Below are 24,199 nucleotides of genomic sequence, written 5' to 3'. Positions count from 1 at the left end.
GACAGAGAAATAAAATTAAAATAAGTCAAAATTAAAATTAAATAAAGTCTACTGAGTAGAAGCCCTCTGAGGCTGAAATGTACCTAGCAGAGGGAAAAAAAAGAGAACCTTATCTCACCCCTCAAATGTAGAGAGTTGTTTGTGGCCCCTCTGAAAAAGAACATAGCAGGATCTTGGGCAGAGATTAAAGTATAAAAGTTAGTTAACTGACCCATTACAGAGATGTCCTTCAGTAATGGACTTCCATACAAATGTAACTTCTAGCCCCATTGATTTCCTTCCTTCAGACTTTAATTTTTTCCCACTCATTATCTTTCTCCACATTCTCCATGAGCAAGCATCCTTGATGACCAGCTACCACAGAGGAAAGCGGCCCAGGTTCTTGTGTTCAGAACAATCTACAATCTTTTCCCACTTTGAAATGCCTCTGACTTAGTTCTTCAGCTCCCTTCAAATTCCACTTGCCTAACATCAAACTTGTCTCTGAATTGTTCTTAAAAAAAAAAAAAAAACTAGCCTTTGAAAGCTTTTTAAAGGAAAACATTACTTTCATCCTCCACTGTGCGAGGTCTGCAAATCAATAACCCTGCTGGGTAAATCCTAAATGGAGCACACCAAGGTAACACCAACGAAGGAAGTAAAAGCTTGGGGCAGTTAAGAAAGGTGTCTAAGTCACTAGAAAATTATAAACATTTTTGTTAACTCACAGATACAGTGTGTGAGAATGGAAAAAGAAATCGATAGGTGAACGAGGAGGCTCACTAATAAAGTTGCGTGGCTGATTAAGGCAAATCCCCAGGTGAGAGAATTAAAAGCCAAGAAAGCTTTTACTAGATAATGACAAACATGTCTGGAGAGTCCTGGAGACTAGGAGTCCCAGATATCACTTGACCAGCATGGAATTCATGAAGAGGACAAGATACATAATTAAGCACCCAGAGTGGGTGCTCATCCATTCATACACCCAGAGTCTCCAAACAAATTAATTTGGATGGTCAAAAATGCATAGGTCTTCCTCTAATTCACTAACTGGAAGAATTGAGTAATCACTTAAGGCCCTCTTTTTCCTTTTTAGCTTTTCATTTTCAAACATAAGAGGCTAGTACACAGAAAGGAGGAGAGCAGAAAATGAACCTAAGAGCTTCGTGTGGAAACAAAATCTGCATAGGAAACTTAGATATCATTTGGTCAGAGTCAGTGAGAGGAAATGGAACACTACCTGAGAGACTCGAGTGGCCTCCTCAAGAAATCTTTTCATCTCATCTTCAGAGAATACCACATTCATGGCAGAGCCACTGGGAAGGGTGAAAGGGAAAGCAGGTAAGCTTCTTTATCAGTTCACAAGTAAGGTGCATTACATTTTATTAAACAATTCCAAGCAATGTCTAGTTCCAATATGGTGGAAGAGAGAAAAGTATCTTCTTTTCTAAACTAAGTTTTTATTCCATGTAATCAAACGATGACTAGATCAAAGTAAAAAAAAAAAAAAAAAAAAAAGTCAAAGAACTTAGATGCGCCCCTCCCCAGTAAAACCCCGCTGCTCCCAGCAATCGAACAGCCTCAGAATTATACTATCTGATTCACAGCAACAGTACTTGGCTGGTTCCAGGTAGATCTTAATGATTAACATGATTCAGTCAACAACATAATTTTTCTCACCCTGTTTCTTCAGTGTTTGTTATTAACAGCTAATCTTAGCCCGCTGGCACTCTATATGGCAGGTCAATTTTTAGCCGCTATAACAATAGAACCGGTTCTTCAGTACAATTTGCAAATATGATGTGCAACCTCTGATTGAAATTGATTCAACTGTGTCTTTCCTTCTAAATACCTAAGAAATAATGCTATCTTTAATAAAATTACTCTGAATTTTAATGCTTTCCAAATGATATATGAAAGTAGGAAAGGAGGCACATTGAAGAAAAATTACTTTCTTCTATTAAAAGGAAAAAGAAAGGTAATATTTTGTTCATCTTTTCTAATTACTATAAAGTCCTGCATGAAGCAATTGATTTATTGGCTTGTGAGGGGATGGCTAAAGCAGTGAAATTGAGGTTTTAGAGCACATAAAAGTAGAAGGTAGCTATAATGTGCAATATTCAAAGACTTTCTTCCAACCCTCTTTAAACACATGCCCGTTGTTAAAACTGAATTACATTAATTCTTCAAAGTAGTATTATTAGACTGGTTTACACAAAATGTCATTTCAATAAAAGGGCATGTTTCCTCTTCTTTTGAAATTTTTCATTATTTTTAAGGATCCCATCTGAAATTCCATTCACACTTCCAAATTGTGCACCGCAAATTGTGTTTCTCTTATTATCTCTCGTTCAGAGAAGTGATTCCTTACATGTGGTAACATCTGAAGAGACTAAGTGATAATTCACAACTTCCCCTTTGATGATAGGACTTAGTTTCAAAGTTTAATAGAGAAGATCCTCTCTGCCCATGTTCCTCGCCATCATAATTCATCTATTACAAAAATCTGATCTCAGACCCTTAGAAATTTCAAAACAAAGACATGATCTGGAGGTGCTGATGAAAAATAGATGATGCCAAGAGATGCCCTAGTTTGTGTTTTAATATTTTCTAAGTAAAACTATCCCTCTTTAGTTTGGCAAGTAAATGCTGTTAGCTGTGCTGCTTGTAGACAAGGATGATAGTGTCTCTCTGTTACCAATCCCCAAAGAAAAATTAAGCTCAAGAAACTGAACATTTGTCCTTATACTTTTTGTGTTGCTTTAGAGATTATGGTTGAACTAAAAAAAAAAAAATCACTGCACACCAAAGCCTAGTGTTCTTAGCATGCAGCATGCATTTCTGTATCTCCCAGTTTTCAACTCATTGTTCTGGAAAACAATATATTACCTCAAAACATAGGAAGGTCTCAGTAAGCAGGGATAGCCCACAGAGTTTGCAAATTCCAGTGCTTCATTCTAATTAATAGGGAAAAAAACACAAAGGGTATGAATAGTTTAAAATATGCAATAAAAATGCAGGCTTGTATCATTAGATCAAGGGGTAACCTAACTCTTTATTCCTCCTCTCAAAAGACTCCATTAAAATGTAAATTGGACACTGAGACACATAAAATTCCTAGTTTCTCATTCCAAATATCAAATCTGGTTCAAAAATAGTTTGAACTTCTTTTCATTGTCTGAATCTTAATGAGAATGCTGCTGTCTGTTTATAACTAGTTTTTAAGTGCAATCATGAAAACACAGCTACTTAACAGTAAGTTCACTAAGCACAGTGCATGTTCTGCCTGCCTTCTAGTTGACTTCACTAGTAGTTAACATTAGGGTTAGGACTCTTAAAAAGTGAGCATTAAAACGAGGCACTTGTTCCTCTCCTTACCAATGTGTTAACAGCTTTCCATGGAGCCTGGGCCACCTTTAGCTCATCCAAGACAGCTGAGAAGATGGAGCGGTCCTCAGCCCTATCAATCTGCAGAGGGCTTGTGCCCATGATCTTGACACCATTCTTGTATAGGGGGACGGCCAAGTTGTTTGGAATCTGGCCTCCGACTGATATGATGCAGCCATTACATGCCTAGAAGAGACAATCCACAGTATCAGCCACTGCAATAATGTGAGCAGGGATAGACAGCAGTGCTAATAATATTGATAACCGTTCCTCACTGAAATATTTATCACATTGGTGAGATTTTCATCTTATTTATCCAGGCAGACGAATATTGGATTTTAACACAATGGATAAGTAGAACTTCTTTTGACTTTGAAGATAATTAGAGCCTAAAAATCCATGCTAACGCTCCACAGAACCACGTATAGACATCACTTGAGACATTTACATGGGCATTTTTTAATCAAATAGATGAACTGTGTCATGTGCTTGTCACTATACTCCATGGACAACTAGTAATCCATGAATTCCTGGAAAATCTTGCCATTCCCTAAACAAATACCTATTTTCCAGGTTTTTTATTTACTCGAAGTTCTCTCAAAGTGTCCGGTACCTAGAGAATAAAGTGTCACCCCTACCACTTAATACTCCCCAGTCTTATCTTTCATTGACCCTCTCAACCCACTGAAACTACTCTATTCATTATCTACATATATGCATGTTACCACTAACAAATTCTTTATATGACTAAAACTTCTCAGGCTGTTCCTCTTCTCCTTTTATGCCCTCACTTATTTAGCCTCTACCCAACTCTATGTTCAAGTCCATTTACTTCTACTTCCATTCTGACATCCTAAATACCATCTATTTTCTTTTGCTGATATCTGGCATTCCTTCCCTGTATTCAACAAAGCATTTAAATTCCAATTTCTTGCCTACCATGCTTATATCTATATATCTATATATGCATATATACACACACATAGAGAAAGGTAGATAGATAGAGATGGATAACTAATTCTTAAGACTTGTTGAACCAGTGAGGAAGAGCTGAGGTATTACTCTTAACGGGGAAGCAGACTTGAAGGTAGCAATTCTTTTCTTTATCATTTCATCATCCTATGTACTGACCACTCACACTGAAGTTCAATCATTTTGCCTGTAACACTATACAGGAGCATCACCATGATTTACATAGCTGATAAATGCATTAACTAATGTGATAAACCCTCAAAACCCTACATACATTGTAAGGTCATAAATAAAGGAGATATTAATATCAAAAATATGACAGCCAATAGGCCAATTAACATTTGCCCTAATGAACTACTAATGAATACTGATGGGATTATTGAAGTGATTGATACATGCCAAATTATTTTATCATGATTTGAAATTGCCTTTGAATTACTCTTATAAGGAATAAAGCTAATATCACTCTGGTGACAACAAATTACAGTACTGCCTAAACAAACACACTGCAAGTGAATTCTTAAAGGCATTGTAAATGAAACTGAAGATAGCAAAAGTGTTCACATCTTTCCTTACCACCTTTTAAAAATTCATTTAACATAAATCTTGGCAAATCCTTTAAAAACAATTGTTCTCTTTACTACCACAATCTGTGCTTCTTCCTGTTTGGAGTTTATTAGTGGTGTTGTTAGGATGTTGAGGCTTATTCTATGTTGGCTTCCATGGGAGGAGCCAACAGGAATGGAGATGGAAGAGGAATGGGTAGAGGTGGTAGAAGGGAGAAGGGAGGGAACAGGAGGAGAAGAAGGGGAAATTGTGGTCAGTGCATAAAATAAATGGAAAAAAATAATAAAAAAAATACTAAAGCAGAATAAAAAAGATAGTGAGGCTTAAAAACAAATTTCCCATTAAATTTTTTCTAACCATTAATCATTTTGGTCAGTGCTGATTAAATGCTGTAATTCAGGCATTATGCAACACTAGAAAATGTAACTTATCTATTAACAGAAATAGCTTTTGCCTAATTAAAAATGGTCTTGATTTCTATAATTTCATGAGTTATCTGCAATTTACAAAATTGCACTATGTATACTAATGAGAAATAAACCTTATATTTTGGTACTTTTCAGTTTAGGTAACATATTACACTTTATGCAGAACCTTGGCATCATATATAACTACAACTAAACCCTATTCTAAAAATGACTTGTTTATAAAGTCTTTCATTTTCTAATATGTAAGGCTCATTACTAATGAATTACTTTGAAAGTCGTCCATTTAACTTTTATATTACAGAGTTACCACTGTCTAACTAGACATATGGTGTTAAAGCTAATACAAATCAACCATTAGGCATAGTACATTTTTTACAAAGTATAGACCAGCAAAGTATGTATTTTGGAAATGAGAGAAATTATCCAAGGAAGACTCAAACTATCATCACTGACATAAAAGGTACTGTCTTGTATTTTCAGATGGAATCTGGGGGTGCATGCAAGTGTGAGTATGTGTGGATAAGCATATGTGTGTTCATACATGTACCTGTGTTTGTGTGTTGCAATTAAGTTTTTATATGTTGCCCAGGCTGGTCTTAACCTCATGGACTCAAATTATCATTTCTATTTCATTTCTCTAAGTATCTGAGAGCAAAGGCGCATCATGCATAATAACATGTCTGGCACACACACACACACACACACACACACACACACATACACACACACACACAAAATGTTATTAAATGAACAAATATAAAATGAATTGAGCAAATAGTCTTAAATGTGGTTGAGATATAACTACACTTAAAGTTTTTCATTTATACTTTTCAAATAGAAATTTAGAGTGCAAAATAAAGAGATATATCAATTTAAGCCCAGATCTCTATGACTCTTATTCCTTATTAGGGTCTCAAATAAATATCAGATCCATACAAATAGACCTAGTAAAAAAATAAGCATGGTGGGTATTATTAATTTAACAATGTAACAATTTCAAGGCATTTACTTCAAAATACATTAATAACAATTTTCCCCTTGTAGGGAATGGTCAAAGCAAAGTTGAACACTAGGAAAGATGTTGTCTAGTGAACCTGTGCCAGTGGTGGACACTGGCAACTTCTTTCTTTGACTCTTGGCACTCACACTGTTGCTAGCAAGCACACAAGCACACTATCAAAATCTAGATCTCTCCTCCAACAGAACCTTGACACATAATCAAAAGAAATAAATGACCGATACTCTTGGTCACTCTGTAGAATGAATGTTTCTGAAAATGGGTGATATACTCAAAAGTGATATCCACAGTCAAAGAACTGTATTAAGAGAATAGTTTCTAGAATAAACGAAGATATTACAGAATGGTAGGAAGTTAATGTCAGAACTTTCCTCAAAATCAGTAACAAAAACTGCCTCAGTGGAAGCCTGTTTTATTCAGTGGGCTGGTCACTTCTCAGTGCTTTATTCTGTAAGTTCAGTTATGATCCAAAACCAGACTAAGAGGTTCATCATATTTATTATTACCACAGATAACCATGCATTCCTGAGAGAGTCATTTCTCTTGGAAATGACCTAAATGCTATATTTCTGTAAATTATTATATATGTTTTCAATTTTCTTTAAAAAAAAATATGCTGTGAGATACGCTAAGACATTCAGTATCTCAAGGTAGGATAAGGGCAATCTAGTGTAGAGATACACCCATTATCAGGTACAATAAAGCAACATTGTGGAGCCTGCAGTAAGAAAAGGCAACAGTATCAAGATAGGAAACACACATATATACATGTTTGTACATGGCACATGACACACCCTATAGGATAACCTAAAAAACAGTTCATCTATTCTCCAACATAATATTATAATCTGATATGGTACTATTTATTTTAGATGCCAATAACTTTCAGTGAGGAGCCAATATATTCATTTCTAAAATTCTTCAGATATATTCAGTTTTATTAAAAGTCATATATAAGTACATTTAAAACTGGTATAGGAGATTCTAAATATCTCTTAAATCATTGCACACAAAAATAGTGCAGCATTTACATGCTGCTATTGCCTGTGATATTTTTTAATATTTTTAAAGAAGTGTTTGATATTTCATGATAGGTTATGGATCCTAGTTTTTATTATTAATGCCTTGAAGGTAGAATTCTGTGCTGGCTAGTTTTTATATCAACTTGATATAGGCTAGAATAAATTTGAAAGAGGAAATCTCAATTGAAAAAAAAATCCCCCAATGGATTGACCAATGGGCAAACCTGTGGTATATTTTCTTGATTGATGATTGATGTGGACCCACCATATAGTAGTGTCATCCCTGTGTGGGTGGTCCTAGATGGTGTAAGAAAGCAGACTGAACAAGCTATGAAGAGCAAGCCAGTCCAGTAAGCAGCACTTTCCTAGGGCCTCTGCATCACTTCCAGGTTCCTGTCTTGAGTTTCTGCTTTGACTTCCCTCAGTGATAGCTGTTATGTGGAAGAGTAAGGAGGAATAAACCCTTCCCTGCCCCTGGATTGTTTTTTATTAGGGAGTTTTATCCCAGCATTAGAACCCCAACTAAGATATATCCTTCCTACTAAACCTGACATTTACAAGTGTCAAAAAAGCATTTGTATAATGTACTTCTCTTGATGTTAACCTATTTATCTGAAAATAAAATGAAGTCATCTATAAAACCTTTACTAGTGAGAGAGCTAAAACCTCTTCTACATCATGGGTGACACCCAAACATAGGTCCTAAATTTATCTATTGTTCATTATAAACATAAAGTTATCACATTGCTTCAGCTCTATACCTTGTGTGCTACAAAGCCATATCATCCAAAATTTGACCTCGTCTTCATAGTATCTGCATATGTTGTGCCCTCAACCTCATATTATTAATTAACAAAAGGATTCCTCACAGCAATTTTTAAGAAACTCATACAAGACAGTGAGTTTCTCGGTCAAAACTAGAATTCATTACTGTGGTTCTGATTTGGTGTAATTTCTCCACATATAGGACTCGTTCTGTGTGGTGAGAAAATAATTAGAATGATACCAAATACCCAAATATTGGATCTCACTCTGGAATCATTCAATAGTTATTTATATGGTTTAAAGAAATCTGCTCTACAGACTTACACTAACCTTAAATCACTAGTCCATGAAGAGTAACATTGGCACCAGGATAGGTCAATGACTGTAATAGAAAGCCTAACAGTAACCAGATTCATTAAGAATGGACTCAGTGATCTCAAACTCAAGGGTAATGATAATGGTCTCATCTGATTGGGTAAGGGACAAACTGGTCATTGGCAAATAGCTGACCTGTCTCCTCTAAAAACTGTTCATCATTAAACCCTGTCATTTATTGTATGTAGAGATAACCTCTTAAATCATTTACAAAAATGTTTATGGAGACTCCTTTATGCTAGTTAATATGTTACCGGTATGTGTTACCAAGTAAAGTTCTCACTATGATTAGGATGCATGAAATTTTATGACGACTATTGCAGGAAAATGATAATTCTGTTCCAAGACCTCAAAAATAAAAAGCCAGAGGAATTGTTTTGAATTTTTTCCCAGAGTCTCACTACAAAATTAGGAGATGGAAGAAATTGGTGATATTTCCTAAGAAAAGTTACTCTACAATCTATATACATGGAGGTAATTATGTATAAGGTATGCACGGCATCCCTCTCTCTCTTTTTTTCCTCCCCTTTTTACCTCCTGGTGGTAGATGTCTAGGATTCTCTCCAAAGACAGCTCTTCGAAGTACAGTTTGTCACACTCATCAAAGTCAGTGCTCACGGTCTCAGGGTTGCAATTCACCACCACAGTCTTCTTGCCAAGCTGACGCAGTGTGCGGATGCTAGAGACAGCACACCAATCAAACTCCACACTACTGCCTGCAGAGACGAGGAAAGAAGTCAGAGGAAAAGAAGTATTTCTCCAGCCGGTCCAGGCTAAGGAGGACAATGCCTTTCAATTAAACTTTTAAAACAAAGCTTCAGATCTGTTTACAAGCTCTGTTAATAATAAGAAAAGTGGGGACTAATATTGGCTTGATTTATACTTAAGCTTAGTAATAGGTATCAGCACCTTGAGGTCAATGGAAAATATTATTAACTGAAAAAAATAATAACCTTCATTTATTGAAGAAAATTCAGAATGAAAACACTGGCCTCAGTGTGCTAAACAGCTAAGCCAGTAATTAGAACACTTGAGGTTTGCTTTCCTCTTTCCACTTAATCACTCTTAGAGGGCTAACCCAGCAGTCCCTGGGGAGACTTGCAGCTTTAACATAACTTCATTGATTGAAGAGTCCTGTCCTTTCTAAGAGTGAGTGACTTTCTACAAACTAATCTGAAGCATAATAAAAGCCTAAATGATTCAAAATATCACTCTGCTAGGATGCCATAGGAACCAAAGCACACATGCTAAGTCTTTGCATTAGGCCATTATCTTCTCTACAAAGTGTTATCAAAGTGTGTTTATCTACATGTAGCCGCATGCTCCTTCTCAGTGTCAAGTAAGTATGCACTTGGTCATCAGCTTGGTTATTCTTCTCTAAACAATTTTGAAAAGTTCCAAGGAGAAGAGCTTAGGTGCCCATGAAAGCTTGTAGGTTGTACAACCATAAGCCAAGCACTGTGATATAAATGGGTGATGTTTACACCGACGTATTGGAAACAAGATCCCTAACAACAGTGTTTGTTGGTCCTTTGAAAAGGTGGTGCCCTTATGATTAGATTTAGGCTTTAGGATCAGCCTCAGGAGGGAGTTTGATTCATTATGCCCTCCTTTCTTCACTAGACAAAAAAGTAGTGTGACATAATATAATGGTAGAAGGAGAGAAAGAATTTATAGTTGAGACCTGTACATGAATCCTACTTTTCTGCCATTAAATCACTTAATAAGTCTGAATATTATTTCTCTGGAACTCAGTTTCCTAAATTGTAAAACATTTTCTATAATAACAGTTGTTTGGTGAACTCTCAGAATAATGGAATCAATATTTATAAAAACTGTAAAGCCCTGTGTAAACATATTTGCACATTACCAATGTGATATGGACCACAGCCCAGCACCATCAATCCGTGATCGTCAAATTTGATGTCATGCTCCTGAGAGGAAAAACAGAAAATATTCAAATTATATTGTTATTATTTCATCTAACTAAAGTGCTTGCCCCATCTCTAAGTGTGCCTTTCCCAGATGCACCTCTGCTACTCTGAGGGAATCCTTAAGTCCAAAGCATTGTGAAATCTCCCAGAAGCTCTGCTCCTTTTTAAGTTTATCTGCTCAATATTTGCAACTTAGTCATGGGAATGTAACATGATCATATTTTCTCTCGCTTGATTGACTTCACTCTTACAGCAATTCCAAACAGAATGGGTATAGAAACTCCTCATGGCAGCTGTCGAACATGGTACCACTTCTATTACCAAGGTTAGCAGATAATCTGAGGGAAAAGTATGCATTCCCTAATGTGGGCTACCTCCTGAGCCCAGAGCTCTCTACATATCATGCTTGTGTAGTTCATACCTGGCCATTGTAGGTAACATACAGGTAGTTTGTAACGGATGGGTATTCTGCTGCCAATGTATCAATCTGCAAGAGAAAATTCATTACTCGATGAGGATTTTACTCTTTCCATCACAATTTTTGAAGACAGATTTTTGTGCTACTTCCAAACTCTTCAGTGTCTACCACTGTCAAATGTTAAGACAGGAAAAGTTATGTATAATCAAATCGCTTACTGAGTCTGAAAATGAAAGAGATAACAATACAATCTAGTGGTCACTTGAGCAGTACATAACTGGACATTTCCCAGTGCATCTCAGATCTCTGTAGTAGCACCATCCCCTCCCCCTCCCACACACAAAATGTTCCTAAGACACCAGGACCACTTACTCAACTCACCTGACCTAAAGCAGCTGTATATGAAACCTAATTCAGACCAAAATGACCTATACAGGAAGCTGTTTTTAGTTTGCAAATTAACATATAAGATTTAAGTTTGTGATAGCTCTATTGGGTGATACAAATACCATAAAGCCCAAACAGGCAATGGGGAATCTGGATCTCACTGGACATAATTGGAAAAAGTAAAATCAATTCTACTCTCAGGAGCCAGTAGCTCAGCTTAGTGAGCAAGAATTTGGGGCTGACAGGGCAAGCTGATGCAAAACTGGTAAGAAAGAAGAAAGATAATAATCGCTGAGCTGGAACTATTTAGAATCCAGCTTGTGACCTAAGGGTTTGCATGTGCGCCTTAAGCCTGCAGAGAAAAGTCAATGATTCCAAAGGACAAAAAGCAGCTGGTGGTACTTTAAGCCAAGACACTCCTTCCATTAAAGGAAGAAAAAAACAAAGCCAACCAAATGGCATACCTATGAATGTTCATGTGTGATTGTCATGAATACTAGATGAGGTCATTATGCCTAGCCCCATCACCATGAATACTGAATGAAGCATAATGATGGGACACTTAAAATAAAGTATTGCCCTTTAAAAAGTTAGTGCCCAAAAAGATAATGATTTTTTTTCAGAGGCTCAGCTGATCCATATATTATCACACCAAGAATTTCTGTCACTGCATATATGTTTGGGCATAGGTCAAAAGCAGAGATAATTTTGGTCATTTTATTTAAAGCACAGAAATCATATTATCTTCACATCTCGATGCCCCTTCATCCTTCCCACTTTATACATGAGTCAACCCTGTGCTGAGTAAACCTAACAACATAATGGGCATCAAATAATTGGAGTCATGTTCTAAGCACTCTTTGTTAATGATTTTGTTAATAATGGAAATGATACCTACATTTCCAAACAAAAATTCCTGATAGAGAGGAATATTGCATTACCTGCTTAACCCAAGGGTGGATGTTTTTCTTTAATCTCAGCTCCCTTGTCTGGGCTTCAGTCACCCCTAAACATTTGGAAATCTGCTTGTCTGAGAACCCAATCTCCTTGGCCTTTCTCAAGGTTTCTTCTGTAACAGACTCACTGGGATTTAATGGAAAAGAAAGATTCAGATAGACCAAACACACAAGCACAGTAAGAACCAGTGAACTGTTTCATTTCAAATGCACCAAAAAGTCCTCTTATATCACATGTCCAAGCAATTAATGTCTCTTTATCTTTCAAAAATACATAAATATATAATCCATAATTCTTCCAGCTCTGGTGAGGCCTCAGACATTTAGCAATGCTGACATCTCTGTAAACTCCAGCTTTCACTTTACCCTTCTGTCACACAATTCTTCACAATGAGAACAAGTTTACCTTCTACTAATTAGCATCTCACCCTGTTTTGTTTTTTTTATGCATGAGTGCTTTACATGTATGCCTGCATGCCAGAAGAGGGCATCGTATCGTATCGTATAATTGATGGTTTTGAGCCACCATGTGGTTGCTGGGAATTGAACGCTGAACCTCTGGAAGAGCAGCCAGTGCTCTTAACCTCTGAGCCATCTCTCAAGCCCCTCTCGCCCTTTCTCTTTTTTCTTTTCTTTTTTATTTTCTTTTCCTCTTCATCCATTGCAACTAGTATAACTTTTTGTTATGGCTCTTCCCTCTATCACCTACTCCAGTCAGACCACATCCTCTCCCTCTTTTAGCCACTGTCATGGGACCCATTAGACGAGCTACATGATTCCTAAATCTGTGGCTTCTTTTCCAATATCTGACTTTTACTGTAGGTCTTTGTGTATGTGAAACAGGGATCCACTTGACCTGGGTGTTTCAACATTACAGAAGACTGAGAGCATTCTCTCCATAAACCACTCATTCGTCAGATTGTTTCCAAAACCTAGCACATTATCTGGCACTTAACAAATGTTTATCAAACAAATGAAGTTACATTTGTGTAATTTTCTGTGCAAGAGAAAAGACACAGGCTTGATTAAAGCCATCTTTAAACTAAACTTCAAAACCAATAGAAAAAATAATTGGTAAAGGTCTAAGGTGCATAAAAATAAAAATGCTACTGGAAATAATCTATTGCCCAATACCGGAGGGCTGCTTCCAGCAATATCTGATACACTAAAATTAAATTACAATGGTTTTCCAGTCAATACAATGAAACTGAAACATACAGCGGAGGTAACAGAAGCTCTAACTCATGCTAAATAAAGCATTATTGCAATAACTCTAATAACATATAGTTGATGAGAAGAACATCTTCTTCAGTAGGATGGTCACTGGTAAATTTTTAGATTCTAGCAAATGGACCCAGCTCAAAATCATGCAAACAACCATAACTAAACCCATTAAGAAAAAAAATTATAGCAAGGGAGATGGCTCAGAGGCTAAGAGCATAAGGAATACTTGCTGCTCTTTCAGAGGCCCTGGGTTCAGATCCAGGACACTTATGGAGACACATAACAGTGTGTAACTCTATCACAGGGATCCAACACTGTCTTCTGATGCCACAGGCATCAGATAGGCACACACAAGGGTGCAAATGTATTCATACAGGCAAAACACTCATACACACACACAGAATCAAAGTAGCATCTAAAATAGAAGTAAACAGAAAATATTTGGAAAGAAGTAGGTCAACTACAGTAGGAGGGGAGAAAAGAGAGTCATGGAGGGGGGTAAAATTATCAAAATACACTATATACATGTCTGAAATTATCAAAGATTAAAAATTTTAAGTATATTTTTAAAAATAAATTGTATCAAGTGGCAAGAGAGTGATATAAACACAAAATTTAAATACATTCTTTAAAACCTTGTGCAATATTTAAAAAAAATGTTATTAGTAGACAAATGGCATGCATGCCACAAATGCAGTGTCTTAAAGCAGGGAGCCTGTGATCAGTTTGTGTATGTCCTGGCTGCACTGTGCATTTCAACATGAAACAAATGCTCTGTGTTCCCAGGAAATATGTGAGCTGTTGAGCCTATTACTCATACCTCCCTCCTGTGTACTGTCTTCAATGTCTAGACAGTGATCTACAGAAAGTAGGTACTTGTCAGTATAGGTTTCATCCTCTCCCACGTGTGAGTGAGTTAAACCCAAAGGAGGGCCATGCCTGGATGCTCTGTATTGTGGGAGCCTGCTTCCTTATATCTCGCAGACCACCCTCTAAACTGACAAGAGAATACCTGCAGGCAGAGACCAGTAACGGCTGGATTAGAACTAAAATTATGTTCTTAAAATAAAGAATAAACCTGAATTAAATCATTTACAGTTTACATGTCTTAATATTTAACCTTTCTCAAATATTTTATATTTTAAGTTTAATAAAAAGAGAGCCAGATGCCAGATGTTTGTTCTCTCTCTCTCTCTCTCTCTCTCTCTCTCTCTCTCTCTCTCTCTCTCTCTCTCTCTGTGTGTGTGTGTGTGTGTGTGTGTGTGTGTGTGTGGCATGTATGTGAACATGTGAACTACTTCAGTGGGTTTTATTATCAGTGTTGGTGTAGATTATTTTAGCTTTACTTTCCAAAAATCAATTTGTTTTCCTAAATGTAAAGCCCTTCTGTCTCTAGTCAATGCATTCTTGCCAATGCCTTGAATTTGTTGTTTAATTGTTATTTGGAGTTTTAACATATACAGGTTTTGAAATAAATATTGTTATAGCAATTCATTTTCTGAGAAAATTATTATATTACTGATATCCCTATTATTATATAATGAGGTATGCCAAGCCCTTTGTTCTGTGCTCAAGAACTGTTCTGTCCAAGATGCAAGCCACTAGAAAACTTATTTAAATATAAATGCTTTTTCATAAACTTAAATTTTACATCTGTTGTCACTCTAGGCACACTTCAATTTCTTGGTAGCCACACAAAACTCATTAGCCACTCTATCATACGATTCAATATATGAATACCCCCCCCCCAGAAATTCCTGCTGGAAAGCAATGCCCAAGGATATTTGAAGCAAAGTAATTATAGAGATTCAAACTAACTCTCTGGGTTAAGCTTCTGGTCCAATATGAGGTCAAAGAGGAGATACCATGCAGGTGGTTGCATGGGAGAAGTACTATGGCAGCAAAGGGTTGAGAAGATAAATGTAAAGTAAGTTCAGCTCTAAGTAGGTGAAGGTGAAGACAGATGCTCTCTAAGCAAGGGCAACTGTATGTGAAATAACTTCGGGCAGCCAAGTTCATGTCAGACATGGAAATACTGAGACTCTTAGCTGGAGAGTGCTTAGGAGCCTCAACAGGAACAGCAAAGCAAGTTCATTGTTCTATCATTATTGTTTTCATGCTTGTGAGCCTGTCCATGCTTTTCAGGAATGAGTGCAGTCCAAAATTTTTACATATCAAGAGGCCACAGTGTGTTAGAGATGGACGAACAGCCATTAGTGTGCCTGTACTATACAGATGCTGTTCTGAAAGGCAACCCCACATACTGTATAAGGCAAGAATTTTGAAACAAATATATCAAACTAGAACTGCACAGTTTGTATTTTAGGCTCACAAGCTGATTCTTAGAATAATTTCATAGTAAGAAAATGAGCTATTTTAACATTGACTATTCAGTAACTACAGACTTAATGTTTTGACATGTGTTGAAAATTGGAGCTCATTAAGATAGACTGACATATTACTACATCTGTGTTCATACCTTAGATGAATGCAAATACTGGGTGTGTTCACATGATATCCAAGAAGGAATTTTATAGGATTTCACTTATAGCCTCTATGGTATCAATTTCTGCTTTTAGACAAGAAGAATCATCATAAAGCAATTTTCAGTCTTCTTCACTGAGAATTAGAGGCTAATTCTGACCCACAATAGTAGTTACAAAGACAGACAAGGCTAGGTCTGATCCCTTCCCAGGTAGGAACTGCCTGTTTGCAAGTAGCCCAACCCCGAAGACAGAGCATGAGAGCCATCTCCCACTGCCCTTTCTTCCATGCAAAACAAAGCTGCAGGGCATGTCATTGCACTCAGAAGTAAAGAGACTATTCCCAACCTGTGCTGATACAAAATTTTACTCTGTCCTCCATTACAATGCAGTAAGATAGGAGACACCTTAAAGTCACCATTAATTAGATTAGGGCCAGTGAACCAGATAAAGTTAAACTTCCTCAATATCAAATTCAGGATGAATGATCCTATATCAGTGTTTCTCAACCAGTGGGCCACGACACCTTTGGGGTCAAATGACTCTTTCACAGGGGTCATCTAATACCATTGGAAAACACATACCAGTAGCAAAATTACAGTCATGAAGTAGCAGTGAAAATAATTCTATGGTTGCGGGTCACCACAACATGAGGAACATTGGAAAACAGAGAACCTTGTCTTAAATGAGTATAATCAGATGCCCCTCCTCCTTTTCTGCCCACATCTACATTCTATCTGCTAAACAGAACTTCCTTCACCATTGCAAAAAGTTGGTCTTTCCATATTTCCTTTTTCCAAACTAGTTACAATTGTATTTTATGGAAAGGGAACATAACAGGTTTATTTTTCCAAAGGAAAATGACAGTCTTCATTTGGAACACACACAAAGCCCAATAATTGCTAAAAGAAAAATAAATGCTGAATCTGTATTCAAAACTGTGTTTTGAAACCTCAGTGGGGAATGGCCCATTTATGTTATATTATAAATCAAGGAAGCATTATACCAAGCTAGCAGAGTGATCAGCGGAAGGGAACACACGGCACTGAAACAACACAGATCTTAAGTGTGTGCAGTAAACCATCCTTCTGTTCTTTGAATGTATGTGTGGGCTGCTATCTGGTTTACTTTCACTCTTTTAAACATATATACATTAAATCTGTGTTGCAGAGCTACCTCTTCTGAAATATGCTATAGATATCATTTTGATTTGCCCAGTCCGCTTTTCTTTTCATAGTTCAAGAGTAAACTCTACGAAGATTGGAGTTTCATCACCTCTTAGTACAATCTAGATAACAAAACAAAGGCATGCTTAGTGGCAATGACATGGCCTACTCAAAATCTCTTGCTCCTCTTTACTCAGAAGCACAAAACAATGAAAGAGTGGATTTTTAGGAAATTACACATCTTAAGCCAAGACAATGGGAGTTTTACACACTCTGCTATATCCTTTGCTAGTTAAACAGCAGGACTCAGCTTCTCCGGCAGGGAGCCTCTTGTGTGTTCTCTGGGTTATAAACAATACAAGCTTTTCTCACTCTCTCAGACTCCCAGTGTGGATTTTGTTGTTGTTATTTAAAATTCTACCCTGTCATCTTGGAAACTTCCTCTACTCACACTTGGTCTTCAATAATAAATGATGAAAGGAAATGGAATAAATTCTCCTTAATGAAGAAATTTTCACCTGGCACAGAGGAGCTAGGGAAATCTATTAACAGACTGGGGGAGAGCCTGCAACATGGTAATTACCAGGGGACCTGTGCACTGGCGAGGTCCTCTCTCACACTTGACTGCTTTTATCAGATCCACCAACTCTCAAGTCATACTAGACACATTTCCCTCCATATTGCATAAACTCTAATGTGAAAATAATCACTCTACTAAGCCTACAAATTACAGGATGGACCGACAGCTATGGAATGGACCTACGGTTTTATTGCTGTCCTTTCTCTTGGGGAAACAAAAGGTAGAACTCAAGTCAAGTCCGATGCTCAGTAAGTGACCCCAGGTTTAATAACAAAGGAGAATTAAGTAGCATGTTCTCATCCTCCAAACCTTTACTAACATCTCCCTTGGGTTTGTACAACATTACTAATAATCTCAACATACTAATACTATGCTACAATCATACTAGCCCCACTGGTGGAAAGATTACTTTTCATCTCATCTTTTCACTTTGGGGAAAGAGGCCACACCTATATCCTTAGGAGAACTTCAGAAGGTCTTTTGCTAAATGCTAAATCCTAAGCGGTGTTCAGAAAAGAATATATATATATATATATATATATATATATATATATATATATATATATGGCAAGGTAAATGTTTTTAACCTTTCTTCATTTCTAATATCATCATGGAGTGTTCCTGTGTAGCAATAGGGTCTTTGAAGGAATATAACACTTTCACTCTTGCACGTCATATGCAGGGCAGTCGTGAGCCACACCAGTGTCCATGAGAAAGTACAACATCTTGAAAATGATCTGCTGGGACCTAAGTCCAACCGGCATTAATGATGCCATCATATCAGAAGCACTGGTTCTCAACAGTCAGCATCATGTGAAACTGCACTTTAGCTTGAAAAACACAAACTGCAATCACAACTCCAAAAGTGGACAGGAAATCCAGACTATGGAGGTTTTAAATAGACCATTTCTAATTTCTCTATTCTATATTATTGCCTATCTTCCTTTTGTAGATTTTTGTTTGTTTATTTATTTTTGTGATCCTGGGGATTGAATTCAAAGCCTTGAGCATGCTAGATAAGTACATCTCCAACTGTATGTTCATTTTTAAATAAAATTATAATTCCCAGTTATTTAAGAAGCGTGTGATATTAGTTTCAATCTGTTAAAGCCAATAATATATCTATCAAATTTAATATTATAAATTTCCTATAAATATTAATACCACAATACTAAATATGGCCAGGTATGGTGGTTCATGCCTTCAGTCTAGGGAGACAGAATCAGGCAGATGCTCTGAGAGTTTGAGGCCAACTTGGTCTATACAATGACTTCTAGAACAGCCAGGGCTACATAACAGAGAGATACTGTCTGGAAAGATAATTACATCCAAATTGCTAATTATGGGAAAATATCCCAGTATAGTTTGCTGTAATTCTGATCCTTAATAAGTCACACTTTATTTAGCAGCGATTATTAATTGACCTCTTTTTATGTCTCTGCCTATGATTTGATAAAGATGAAAATCATGTAAAGACCAGCCAAGAATTACACCATACATCTGACTATATCTAAATGATTCCATTCCATTTTAATGAATCAGACTTCCAATAAGATTCACCTGAGTCAGTGGAAGTAAAAGGCATAGTCTAAACAATGAAGTACCACTTTGGTTATGATTTAAATCCATACTCCCATCCCCTCAAAAAAATAAAGAAAATATATTAAGTAACTAAAAATTTTAAGTTTTGAATGAACATAGATTTCAAATTTATTTTGTCACAGATAAAAAGGGAACATTCTAAGACCTGGCAGAAAACCCAGACTGGGTATTCTTTGATGTTATAATCTGTTGTTTCAATAGTAAGTCTATTTGAAGATTCTTTGTCTTTGTTTAAAAAAAACAGGTATTATTTTGACAGAGGGTTTTTTTCAAATACCACATATGTCCTGCTGAGCAACAAATATATAACTTCAATGCATACATGATTTTCATTGACTTCTGGAAACTAGACAAATCCTACCATCACTTTCAACTCTGCTAAGGAAAAAAACAAAGGGAAGAAAAACAAAAGCCCAAGAGATAAAACAAAGCATGTGCACTGACCAGGTAATCAGTGCTTCATGGAGATAAATGCAAGGAGAAAACGAATGGAAACCAGAGGACCACAATGGGAAAAATGAAGAGGACAAAGGAAGCCAGAAAGCTCATTAGCATAAACTAGAAAGTCACCTAGATCTGGGCCAAACCTTAGCCACTTTTGTCCCTTCCTATCCTAGGTAGCATTCTTGTATCCAGGCCTTGAGGTAGTGGGGAACATCATAGATTTCACTCCTTGAAAATGGACGTTGAAATTCTAGAGTGAATGCTCCCAGGTACTGTGGATACCAACATGAGGCATGGCCATTCCCATATTCCATCTCTGTAATGGTGTCTCAGGCATATTTACCAGGTAAAAACACGCTAGAGGTCATCACTCTCCAAAATTGTGCCTGTTTTGCCTGCTTAGTTTTCATTTTCCCTTTATTGTTTTACTCACACCTCAACATCCAAAAGAAGACTCACGCACTATTTTAAATATATAGGTATAAGTATGTTAAGTATGTTAGAAGGTCCTGTTGATAAAGCAAATATTTTACAGAATATCTTGAAATCTCTGTGCCTTTAAAAATTCTGTTTACATCTTCTCAACATGGCCTTTGGGGCTTCTTCCCTGTCAGGCTCCCTGTGTGTTCCCCAGAAGAGCTCCAGAAAAGGTCACATTCATTACAATACTTTTGCTCTAAGTGAGGTCAACTATTCAGGCAGGAAAACACGCAGCTCACAACATGACAACTAAGGAGACCTGATCTCCAACTGTCTGTTTAAAAGGCATGTTTCTAAAAGCTTTTGGAAAGGGTTGTTGACTAGAAATGAAGGCAGAGGTACTGAGGTAGGGTCCCTGACTTCCCCTGACTGACATGACATAAAGGATGACACACATCCCGGTATGACTCTTTTCACCATCTGTAACAAACAGGACCATGTTATTTCTCAGCTGTATCAGACGTAATATAAATGTACTTTAAGGTCTCAAGAAAAATACAGTTGTCTTCATTATAAACAATCTCCAGGTTTTGCTTGAACCTTCTTTACCAAGTACGATTAAAAATATTTATGAAAATTTCTTGTCAAAATTTCAAAAGTGTAATTATTTAAAGACACATATTGGGGAGGAAGTATAAAAACATTGCCTACTTTCAATGAGTAATAAAAATTTTATTCTGCACCTGTAAACATTCTGGTGCTTTGTGGTTACGTGTATATAACCTCTATTTAACAATACAAAGTAATTAGATACAGCTTCTTTATTAGTAAACAGCTCATTTACAGCCCTCCTAGATAATTAGAAAAAAATGAGAACCTAATGATGCTGATTCATGCCATCTTCTGCCACACTCATTTATTTCTTGGACCATTCATCTTGCAATTAGTAATTTAGTCAGTCCTTTTAGCAACCAGGAATCATGTGTTTTCTTTCCTTCTCCTTTCTTTGCTATAACTGAGAAATTCTGATTTTCATTAAGAGCAATATTTCCATTTTAATTGGTATGCCATCATATAAATTTTACTAAGCACTTGCTTTACATTGAGTCCCAAGAAAATAAAAGATAAAGAGATAACTGCAAATCATTTGTATATGTTCCAGGATTTATGCTCTCTTCCTAGAAAGGTGAATTCTATTTTATACTCTAACAAATCAAGGGAGGCTCTTACTATGAAAGACTAGTGCAAAAGTATCTTAAGCAATTGTGATGGCTCAGGTGATAGATGAGCTTGCGACACAAGCCTGAAGCCCTAAGTTCAGTCCTAGAATCCACAATGGAAATCTAAAAGATGTCCTCTTATTATACATCCTATATAGCATGTGCCTTTACACACACACACACACACACACACACACACGAGAGAGAGAGAGAGAGAGAGAGAGAGAGAGAGAGAGAGAGAGAGAGAGAGAGAGAGAGAGAATAAACTTGTAACTTAAATGCATATTAAGACATTTGCATGGTGGAATTTCCAATTCAATTTTGGATGATGCCATGCATATGATAATTATAAAACAATGATACTGTGCAGTTTTAACTATTACAAATGATGGTCAAATAGTTAGGCAACATCCAGTTCAACCTCTGCTCTTACACTGTCCTCGCCAAATAGTTAAGACTCTCTCATTAAACTTAGCATGAAAAGTGGCAGCAACCATGTTTCACTTGCTAGGTAGAATCCATGCACTCTCCTACTACATGTTTCTCACTATGCACCTACAGCTTCCCTCCTATCTCGCTGTAATCAACTTTGGTAGACTCACTCAGTTGTCTTCCACTCGTCTGTCTCCATCCCTCTCTATGCCGTATCAGACCATTGATAGAAGTCCATAGGAAGTATCTTCCTATTGATTTATTTTGTAATAAATTCTCTCTTCAAGCTGCTGCCATGATAGTGGGACATTTTTAAAAGAAAACATACTTCCTTTGGTCTCTGAGTTCATCAGGAACCACTTGAGAAATGTTGGGAAATCAACCTAAGCCTTCGGGTGGGGAGGGGTCCCATTTATAGAGTAAAATAGGGTTGAATTCTTCTCAGACCACTCATGTAGAGATATGAGATGCACATACAAGGCCTCTAAGTTTTAGCCTTCACTAGCTTTTCCTGAACTAACCTTTTCATGTTCAGTATGTCCATCAATGAATCCCATCTATGTGTAGCTATTTATGCAGACTATAAGCCCTATGAAAACAGGTTAATGACAAAAAGATGGTTCTTCATTAAATGATACTGTACCTAGTATAAGGCTATGCACATAGTATTATCAAATTAATATTTATTATTTTATACTAATAGATAAACACACTAAAAAAGAAAAATTATATCAAGTAAATGCTTAATCTATCGTGATGCAATTAGACACCCTGACAATATAGATAACCCAGTAAGTACTGATGATTAATAGATTCATACTTACACACCACTAGTATATGTGCTCTTAAACCAACTTAAGATTTTTAAATTTCTGATATGTAAAATTAATATAAAGAAATATTTATAACAATATTAATTTCATGAATTATCTGACTATCCCTCTAAAAAGCTTTTGAATAAAATATCTTGTCCACACCAGAATCATTAATAGTCATATTTTTTTCCATGTGATCACTTAAAATAGCCTATCTCATCACATAAAACATAAAAGCAAGTTAAAAATATAATGCATTTTTGTATTAGTTTTGAGACATAAAATTTCCCATAGCAATATTTCTGTCTTAAAGTAAATATTCTCATATATGTATCCTTCATGTTTATTATTTCAAAGAACTTCACCATAGCCAGGAAAGCTGGCACACTGCTGTAATCCCAGCACCTCAGATGTAGAGGCAGGACCATCAGGAGATCAAGGCCACCCTCAGCCACCTATTGAGTTCAAGGCAAGGCAAGGCTTCCTAAAACATTGTCTCAGAAAAATCAAAAGAACAAAGGAAAACTTAAAAAAAAATAAGTTCATTATATAGGTGGCTAGGAATATGAAAATGAAAACTACAGAATAATAGTATGTCATGACTGGAAAAGTGAATTGTGAATTTCCTGTCATGTTTAACACCACATGTCACATATTCAGCAACTTGTATGTCAGTATAATAAAGTAAGAATGGGGCATATGTTATAATTATCTTTAAACTAATAAATTCAATAATTTAGTACTGTTATGAAATGACATTTCCTGGGAACCAAATCAGAGGGTTGCACTAAAGTATACTATTGCCTGTATCCTGTTCTACATCCAAAATAATAAATAGTATTATAAACATATGTCATTCTAAAATATACAAATTGTAGCAGACAAGTATGTTACATGCATATATGTTTCCCAGAATTACTTCAGTATTTAATATTTTAACCCAGAAATTATAAATTAACACCAATAGCTAAAGTACAGACACCCTCATCCGTACATCTAAGTTCTAACAACACTTGGCTGACACTTTCCCTTGGAAACTTCAATTGAACGTAAGCACAAAGTGTTCTTGTCTGATTTTGCCATGCCTTGTGAGCAAGTTAAATAAAAAGTCAATAGAAACTAGCATGTGTAGGAGAGGGCATTCAAAGGGACTGTTCCAGCTAAGGTGACACCTGCATTATTCCATCAGCCAGAAGTTTGTGGCTGCAGGGAAATGGCCGACTTTACTGAGCTCAATTTAGCACTTGAATGCCCAAGCAGAACTCACCAGGTTTGCCTGAGATTGTCTCCCTAAGCAATAGGCATGCCTGTGATTTTTCAACACCCACCAATGGGCATACTTTATCACGCAAACATAGTGAAGTTCGGATGGAAACTGGACCCTTGAAAATTGTATTTTCCCCTTCTTTAGTACATTGACTATAGCAGTAAGGGGCGATGAAGGGGGAAGAGAATATTAATATCATCAGAACTGACATAGCATAAAAATCTTGGAAGCCCATAGAGTATTGAATAAAAGTAATTTCTGTATTTTCCAGGAACCAATATCAAATTTATGTCACTCACTTATAGAGAGATAAATCCAAATCTTAGCTTCTAAGGTTT

General features: G+C 36.5%; 1 protein-coding gene across 1 annotated transcript in view; it reads right to left on the bottom strand.

The window, feature by feature from the left end:
* Positions 1-24,199, bottom strand: part of Cps1 (carbamoyl-phosphate synthase 1) — a 104,568-nt gene that overhangs the window by 26,894 nt on the left and 53,475 nt on the right. Inside the window, exons 22-28 of the mRNA XM_051190403.1 lie at positions 12,194-12,335; positions 10,869-10,934; positions 10,384-10,447; positions 9,048-9,229; positions 3,358-3,552; positions 2,869-2,936; positions 1,220-1,295 (exon numbers count right to left, since the gene is read on the bottom strand). Coding sequence (XP_051046360.1) covers positions 1,220-1,295; positions 2,869-2,936; positions 3,358-3,552; positions 9,048-9,229; positions 10,384-10,447; positions 10,869-10,934; positions 12,194-12,335 — 793 coding nt within the window. The remainder of the gene's footprint in view (positions 1-1,219; positions 1,296-2,868; positions 2,937-3,357; positions 3,553-9,047; positions 9,230-10,383; positions 10,448-10,868; positions 10,935-12,193; positions 12,336-24,199) is intronic.

This window comes from Phodopus roborovskii, unplaced genomic scaffold (assembly GCF_943737965.1).
Source record: "Phodopus roborovskii unplaced genomic scaffold, PHOROB, whole genome shotgun sequence".
NCBI lineage: Eukaryota > Metazoa > Chordata > Mammalia > Rodentia > Cricetidae > Phodopus > Phodopus roborovskii.
Note: the sequence above shows the minus strand (reverse complement) of the source record. Positions and strands in the feature narration are given on the sequence as shown.